Raw genomic sequence first — 8,412 nt, forward strand, 5'->3', positions numbered from 1 at the left:
CCCGGTCCGACCTCACCCAAACAGAAGGCCAGGAGAGTGCGCTAGTGAGCACTGTGCCTCCACCCCAGGCAGGGGTTGACATATCCCTGCAGATGTGTCACTGCGACACATACAAGGCCCAGGGATGGCCTCCAAGCACCACTCCACAGTGTGTGTGTGCAGAGAGAGAAAAAGCACATTCTCCCTCACTGCAGTACTCAAGGGACCAAGAAAAGGTCTCAGCATCCCTTTAATTGCTAGCAGATTCAAAGCTGCACGTGGGGCCAAGGCTCCCACACCCTCCAAGGGTGTGCAGACACTTCCAAGAGTCACCAGCCCACTGCCAGCAGAAGCTCAGAAATCTAGATTTCCTCACAAATCTCTTAAATGGAACTAGAGAATGCAAATCTAACCCGTCCCAGAAACAGTTCAATCCATGTAAACTGGGGAATCTGATAGGGAATTATGCAGAGAAAAGCTGGCATTGCAGCACAGCAAAGCACACACATCTGGCTGCCTTTTGTGTTTATAGTTTGTATATCCAGATAATCTTTTTATGCAAATAATAAATCTGCATGGAAATAAGGTGCAATCTGCTTTTACATTACTGGGATATATTTTACTTGGCAAACAATTTCCCTGGACTTAAAAGGATCAAAGAAAGGGAAAGGACTTCCCTGGTGCTGCACAACAAAACTCAGGTGGTGCTGGGCAGGGACCAACTAACTGCCCCTCAGAAAACCAAGGACTAGAATGAAGGCAGGGCTTATGGTCCCGGTTCTGGTCCCAGGCTCCCCTCTTCACCCCCTCCAGGGTGTGCCAGACTGTCCCCAGCAGAGAGAGCAGCTCCAACAGTTCCACGATGTGCTGTTAGAAAGTCCTTTACACCCAGCCGCTGGACGTCACACTCACCGCCCACCAGCCCTGCCACCATCATTCTGACCCCTATTTCTGATTTCTGTTCCCCTTGAGGTACTTGGAGGTAGCTATCATATCTCTTCTGAGCCTTTTCTCCACGGTAATCGCTCGCGTCTTCAACCTTTCTTCACTCTTTTGAGCCACTCTTGCGTGTCCACACAGCTTGTGACCGCCTAACGGACCCAGCACAACTAGGGCGACAGCAAAAGAGGCGGAGCCAGGGTGTGTGCAGGGCAAGTGGAGTTCCTCACACGCCCCTCCCTCCTGCTCCAGGTGAGGTATTTCCACCAGCGTGGATGCAACTGAAACCACGCCCTCTTTCCACCGTCTGGCCCAACCCCAGCCAGAAGCAGCTGATGCGATGGTAACAATGACAACTGGCATTTATGGAGAACCTGCTCTTGTGAGACCCTCTACCATGCCTTTCAGTCCTCACAAACGTCAGAAACCACAAGCACAAAGTTACAGGTGGGGAGCCCCACGGGGATCCCGCTGCAACCAGCCTGCCTGGGGTCACGGAGCTCAGACGCCTGACCATAGTGAAGCTCAGGGACTCCAGTGTATTTAAGCCTCGTTCTAGGAAAGGTCATTGAATAAACCGCTGTTCCTTCACGATGCTTTCCTGATTTGGGCATTGATTTGTTAAATTTAAAATATCATAACAAACAGCAACTCCAAGGAAAACTGCTTCCATGCTTGAAATAACACCCAACTGTCTGGAGAACAGCTATAAATGTGAGGCTCTGGGGAGCAGAGGGAGGCCTGAAAGGCGGGCCTTCTCGCTCAGGGCCCCAACTCGCTGGGTGTGGGAGCCCTTCCAAAAGATGTGTCATGAGAACTAAGCTAATTATCCACGTAATTCTCACACTGGGGTTGGGGCCATCGCCAGGGGAAAGCACAGGTTATCTCAAGACCGCAGCCAGACAGGAGGCTGGGGAGACTTGGACGGGCCACCCTGTGCTTCAGTAACTTGGCCCCAAGCTTTCAGGAGGTCTCTGCTTAGAGGAGGACTACAGAAAAGAAGGCCGCTGGGCCACTGTCCCAATGTTCCGAGCTACAGGTGGTCACACATGGAGGGGGGGTGGGACCTGCTCGGAAGTCCTCCAGTCTTCCCGCCCCTTCTCCCCTCCCGGCCCTCCCAGGCGGCCCCTCTCCCCGGCCTGCCCCCTCCACCCCGCAATTTTTCCCGTCTCAACTCCAGTCCCTCTCTCTTGCGTCCTCCCGGCTTCCACCCCCTCAGCCTGGCCTCCAAAAGAAAGATCGGGCAGAGCGGTAGGAAAAGGGAAGCCACCGAGGTTTCTGAAAACAAGAATTCCCGCGAGCCAGGACGGTCACAAGGCCGGGGAGGAGGCGGCGCAGCTGATCAAACGCGAATGGGGACCAGCCCTGGCGGGGGTGCGGGGGGGCCCTGGCTGTCCGCGGCAGCCGCGGGCGGGGCGGCCCCTCCGAGGAGGGACGGAAGGGCTGCGTGGCACCTCGCGCTCGAAGACCAGGGGCGCGCCCTCCGCGGGGAGAACTCGGGGCGGCGGCCAGACCCGACGCGACCCCCGGCTCGGACCCTGCAGTTAACTGCTCCCAGACGCTTTCCCAGTGCGCCCGCCCGCCGGCCCTCGGGAGGTACCGGGCAGGGGGCTAGGGCCGGGCCGACCCTGTGAGCCGCTCAGCCCCGGGCGCCCCCGCCCTCCTCGGAAGTGACTCGTCCTCAGGGACAGTCCGGCGCCCGCCCTGCCGGCCTCGGCCCCTTTCCCGCCCCATTTGGCTCCTCCGCCGGGAGCGCCCCCAGGCTAGGCAGGCTGGCTCCCCGTCCCCCTAACCCGCCGCCCGGGCACCCCTCGTCTGCGGGCGCGGGGTCCAAGTGTCCCCTGTCCAGGGCGGGCAGGAAGGAGAAGTCGCAGTCTCGGTTGAAGTCTCTTCCCCGCCTCCTTCGTGCACTTCAAGGCTGCCTCGGCCCCGCGCCCCTCCCGCGTCCCCGACCCCGCACCTTGCCGCAGCGGCCCCCGCGCCAGCTCGGACCGGTCCTCGGGAAAGGCGTCGCGCAGGCGCTGCCACAGGCGGCCCAAGTCCGCCAGGCTGCGGTGCAGGTAGAGCACGCTGCGGTCGGACCACTCCGTGCGGATCTCGAAGAACTCCTCTTCGTCGCCGCGCCGGCTGACGATGAGCCTGCGGATGCCGTTCACCCAGCAGCCGCGCACGAACATGTTCACGAGCGACGTGCCCTCAAACACCGCCGAGGCCATGTCGCACGCATGCCCCCGCCAAGGGCTCCCCAGCCCCGCCGCCCGCCCGCCCGCAGGAGGCGCGCCCCGGCCGGGGTCGTCCCGGGTCTGTCCGTGGCCGGGGTCGTCCGGGGCGCGTCCGGGGCCGGGGTCGTCCGGAGTCGGCCCGGCACTCCAGGAGGCTGCGTACGGCCCGCGTTCGCGGCAGCGGGGCGGCGCGGCGGCGAGTGGCTCGGGCCGGCCGGGCGCGGCTTTATAAGGCGCTTCCCATCGCGGGCGGCGCGGTAGTCGACGTCGAGGCCAGGCCGCGTCCGCCTCCCGCCCGCCTCCCGCGGAACGGGCGCCGCGGGCCGCTCTGGAAAGGAAGAGGTCCGGCTGGCCGCGCCCCCGCCGCCTCCGCAGAGACCGCGCTGCTGCGGCCACGGGAACCCCCGGAGCCGGGAGCCGGGCCGAGTCCCAAGCGCTCGCCCCCGCCTCGCGCCCCCCGCGCCTCCTCCCTCGCGGCCCCGGAGCCGCAGGTCGGTGACTGGACCAGCCGGGAAGGGAGGCGGGGCGGGCCCTGCTTGCCAGGCGCTCGGCGCAGACTTTTTTCTCTTTCCGTTTCGCGATCCTCGGGACCTCCCAGGGCTAAGAGCTGTGCGCCCCACCCGGCCCGCGAGGGGATGGCAACTACCGGGGGTCCGGAGGCGGGGCTGCGAGTGTCGGGGCGGGGGGCGGGGGGCGCGGGCCGGGTCGAGCACCGCCCCGACCCGCCCAGACGAGGGCCCAGGCCAGTCCGGCCCGCCCCGGGTTCCCTCCGTGCCTCAGGTCCCTTCCGTGCCCCGCGTCCTCCCGCGCATTCCGGTCATGCCTCAGCCGCGCCAAGGCCTGGGACACGGCCGGACAGACCGCGGGGCAGCCCTCGGAGAAGTGGGAAGAGGGGAGAAAACAGTGGCGAAAAGAAGGTCTCCTGGGAAAGAGCGCCCTGGGAAGCTGGACGCGGTGGGTGCTCTTGAGGGGCCTCAGGAGTGGACTTGGGGAAACCGCCCGCCCTGAAAACTGACTCAGCGGCGCGTTACTGAGGCGGTTCCTAGTTGGAAGAGAATTAATAGCACTTGTTTAAGAATTACAAGTTAGTTCCAGAAATGAATCGAGTGACCTCACAGCCTGTAGGCAGGGGTGGGAGAGCCAGGGTGAGCCCCTCACCTCACCCCGCCCCCGCCCCGGCAGCGCTCTGGAAAGCCTCAAAGCCCAGCGCTGCGCGGAAATATTAGAGGCCCAAGGCAGGTGGCCTGTCTGGACTCAGACCCGACCCAGATGTCCCCCCAGGTCCCTACCACTCAGTCCCACCTGCCTCGACTCAGTCCCGACCCAGATGACCACCCTCCTCCCCCACCACGACCAGCTTTTATTCCGACTGCGCCAGTGACTTGCAGATAGCATAGCTTCAAATTTTCCTCACCTGGTCTGGGGCGGTGAACAGGTCAAGATGGAGAGTGTCAAGAGAGACTTTTGCTTTGTCTATGATGTTTTTATATACACTTGTTAATTAAATGAACGCATATGTTTCCTGTGTAATTTTGTATAGGGGAATAGGGGCCGTGGGAACTGGAAGTAAACAGCCAGTGTGCCAGCAGCTCTTGATTCTAGGCGGTGGGAATAAGTGCCGTTGTAACCACAGTACCAGCCCAAACGGGGCTTACTCTGTTTGTAACAATGTTGAGTTACCTTGCAGGTATAACAGAGCCAAAAACTCTTAAGTCACAAAGCCCAGGCATGCACCATAGAAAAAGGTTTGATCTCTAACAAACATCCAGAACCAACTATTCGTCTCCTTGGAACGAAGAAGACTGGGACATGACTGGAACCCGAACATTCGAACTCTCAGAAGGGAAGGGTCTCTTGGCCCAGAAGATAGGGGCTAAAATCCACCTCAACATACCATACCATAAATGGCCAAATTTGAAGGCCTTCAAACAGATCCTGCCCAGCCAACATTTCTAAGTCCTTTCCTTCGCCCTCTGCTTCCTTAGAACTCGCCCCAGACCCCAAATCAGGGAGGAAGATTTGAACCTACCTCCTGTCTCCTTACTGGCTGGTCTTGCAATAAAGCCTTTCTTTTCTCAAAGGCAGTACCATGGTATTGCTTCTGTGTACATTGATTGAGCAGTGAGCCTGAGGCAGGAAAATAGGGTCAGGAGGCAGGGAACATAAGGCCAATTCACACTTCGGCTGTAACAAGAAATATCTACTCCATAGGGCGTATGCTGTAAGTGACTTTGTAACTTTATTTCATCCTCTGCATTTACACAGAGGGTAAGTGAAGTAAACAATGGAATCATCTCGGGGATATTTAAACTTCCGAAAATTCTGTAACGGGGCCTTTGAGCCCCTATGTTCGGGCCGCTCCCACACTGTGGAATGTAATTTCGTTTTCAATAAATCCTTTCATTCCTTCCTTGCTTTGTTTGTGCGTTTTGTCCAATTCTTTGTTCAAGATGCCAAGAACCTGGACATCCTCCACCGGTGACAAGCCCATTTGCTTAATAAGATTATTATTTTCTTCTCAGTATTTTTCTGTTACTTATTTTCTGAAAGTGCCAGGAAGAGGAGGGCAGGCAGGACCACCCCAAAATAGGCCACCTGTGGTATCATGGTGACCTCTAACCCCAGCCCCCAAGAATATGAAAGTGATGACGACTCTTATAAAGTGTTGGATTTAACTGAGTATGCAAGAAGACATCAGCGGTGGAATTGAGTGTTTGGCCCCAGTTGGAGACCTATGGTGTTACAGAGAAATACTCAGTAGCTACCCAGATTGGAATGTGTGGCGTGACAGGCTGGTATGCAGGATTTTTGCTCCCAAAAGTTGGGAAGGTTGCAGCAACTGCAGTGACTTCCAGATTGACTGGAAGAGAATTGAAAGAGACGTACATAAAGCAAAAAGACATACTAAGGCCCGGGCGTGGTGGCTCATGTCTGTAATCCCAGCACTTTGGGAGGCCGAGGCGTGTGGATCACCAAGTCAGGAGATCGAGACCATCCTGGCCAGCATGGTGAAACTCCATCTGTACTGAAACTACAAAAATTAGCTGGGCGTGGTGGTGGGCGCCTGTAATCCCAGCTACTTGGGAGGCTGAGGCAGGCGAATCGCTTGAACCCAGGAGGCAGAAGTTGCAATGAGCCGAGATCGTGCCACTGCACTCCAGCCTGATGACAGAGCAAGACTCCTTCTCAAAAAAAAAAAAAAAAAAAAAGACAGACTAAGAAATGAGCAAATAAAGCAGCACCTGAAATCAACAATACAGTTGAAGAAGCAACTGACTTTATCAAACAGAACATTGTGATATCCACTGGATTTGTGGGAGGCTTTTTGCTAAGACTTGCATTTTAAGGACATGAATGGTCTACCATAGTAGACTCAGCTATGAGAAGTGGCGGCAACACAGTGTCCTCTCTCAACAGTACATGCTGCCGGATCTCAGAAAAACAACTAGCTGGACAATACTGAACTCACAACTTAGCATTTTGCCATCTGGAGCCTGGCAAACTGGTATTTGCTGTAAAACAACTTATGTGGTATGTGAACAGTAGTAGTTCTGAGCAAAACGTGGCTTTTATCATTTTAAAAAAAATGCTTCTCTTTAGAATTAGCTTATAAAATATCACCATTGGTTGTAGATATGGAGAGAAAAGAAACTGCTACATTTATTAACTGGTGAAATATTAATCCCTTTTTATTTAAATAAGATGTTCTGGCTTGGCGCGGTGGCTCACACCTGTAATCCCAACACTTTGGGAGGCCAAGGAGGGAGAATCACCTGAGGTCAGGAGTTCAAAATCAGCCTGGCCAACATGGTGAAACCCTGTCTCTACTAAAAATACAAAACAATGAGCTGAGCATAGTGGAGGGTGCCTGTAATCCCAGCTACTCGGGAGGCTAAGGCACAAGAATCACTTGAACCCAGGAGTCAGAGGTTGCAATGAGCTGAGGTTGCGCCACTGCACTCCAGCCTGGGTGACAGAGTGAGATGCTGTCTCAATAAATAAATAAGATGTTCTTCATTGTGGTTTACGGTATAATGACAATAATTTTAAAATCTGTATTATAGCTTCAATATTAGGACTGATTTTTTTTTAAAGATATGTCTGCAATAAATTGAAGAACTGCAATGCCCTTTTGTGGAAAGCTTTAGAAATGATATAATTATTAAAGATATTAAATAGACAAAAAATAATTTTCTAATAATGATGATAATAAAAGAATCTCTGAAGTGAGTATTAGAACTTCTGACTACTTCTAACTATTGTTCCTACCCAGCCACTGATGAACTCCAATCATATAGTCTCAAACTGCTCACTTGATATTTCTTTGCCTCCATTTGCCTTTCTGTGAAATGGGAATTTAAAACAAAAATTAAAAAGCCCACGACTGTTGTGAGGACAAATAGAATGGTACATGGCTGAAAGTGTGCAGTAAACACCTTTGAGGACTTGTGTTATATAAATGTCAGTAACAGACACAGAGGAGACGGAGTGGTTTCGGGTTGTAAATCCAGCTGATGAGCTAGTTCATTGCGGGAGGCTACATAATAGAATGTGCAAATGGAGAACAAAGAGGAGCTCTCTGGGTCACCTGCCCATCTTCCAAGCCTGGTTTAGAATTACAAAGGTGTAGCCAAGGAGGAGTCCTGTTGTAGGTAAGAGCTTTGGAAACCAGATACTTCAATCCGATTAATAAGAGTAAATAATGAGAATAAAAGACTTCATGAAACCCAAGGCCTTTTCTTCTGAGGGGGTGTTGGGGTGTCCTGTTTATTTTTCTTCGGTGGTAGTTTTGTTTGGATTTACCTTTTTTTTTAAGTTCTATGTGTTCTCCCCGGCCCTCAAAGTGAACAGCAAGACAATGCAAAAGCCCGGAGGCATCCCTCCAGGTCTCTGTCTGTGACCTACTCATCTGGCATCTGACAACACAATAGTGAACTCTGCTGCTATAGTCTGAAAAATAAGATTAACTTCTAGAGCCAGGAGGTGAGCAGTGAGTGTGGGGTGGGAGAGGAGATGCTCGCCCCAGGGCGCCCTAACCCCACAGGTTCCACTATTTGTAACCCCCTCTCCCACCCCACCTACTTTACCTCCCCCAACCCCTAAAGGGAGAACTAAAGAGGGTCTTTTATTTTTTTTTTTAATCACTATCTGTGCTTGCAAGGAGTTTGGAGCCTCATGTGATTGACAAGCTGTTTACAAGAGCACCATGATTTGCATGTTAAGTTCTGCCTCAACAGTTGTTCTAGACACGATAAGATAGTTCAGTGAGCTT

At 53.9% G+C, this 8,412-nt stretch overlaps 1 protein-coding gene across 1 annotated transcript in view; it reads right to left on the reverse strand.

Annotated features, from left to right (window-relative positions):
- The window catches only part of PXDC1 (PX domain containing 1), a 29,462-nt gene extending 25,883 nt beyond the window's left edge, over positions 1–3,579 (reverse strand). Inside the window, exon 1 of the mRNA XM_004043209.5 lies at positions 2,879–3,579. Coding sequence (XP_004043257.1) covers positions 2,879–3,134 — 256 coding nt within the window. The 5' untranslated portion in view covers positions 3,135–3,579. The remainder of the gene's footprint in view (positions 1–2,878) is intronic.
- Between the last annotated feature and the right edge of the window lie 4,833 nt (positions 3,580–8,412).

The sequence above is a fragment of the Gorilla gorilla genome, chromosome 5 (assembly GCF_029281585.2).
Source record: "Gorilla gorilla gorilla isolate KB3781 chromosome 5, NHGRI_mGorGor1-v2.1_pri, whole genome shotgun sequence".
Classification (NCBI taxonomy): domain Eukaryota; kingdom Metazoa; phylum Chordata; class Mammalia; order Primates; family Hominidae; genus Gorilla; species Gorilla gorilla.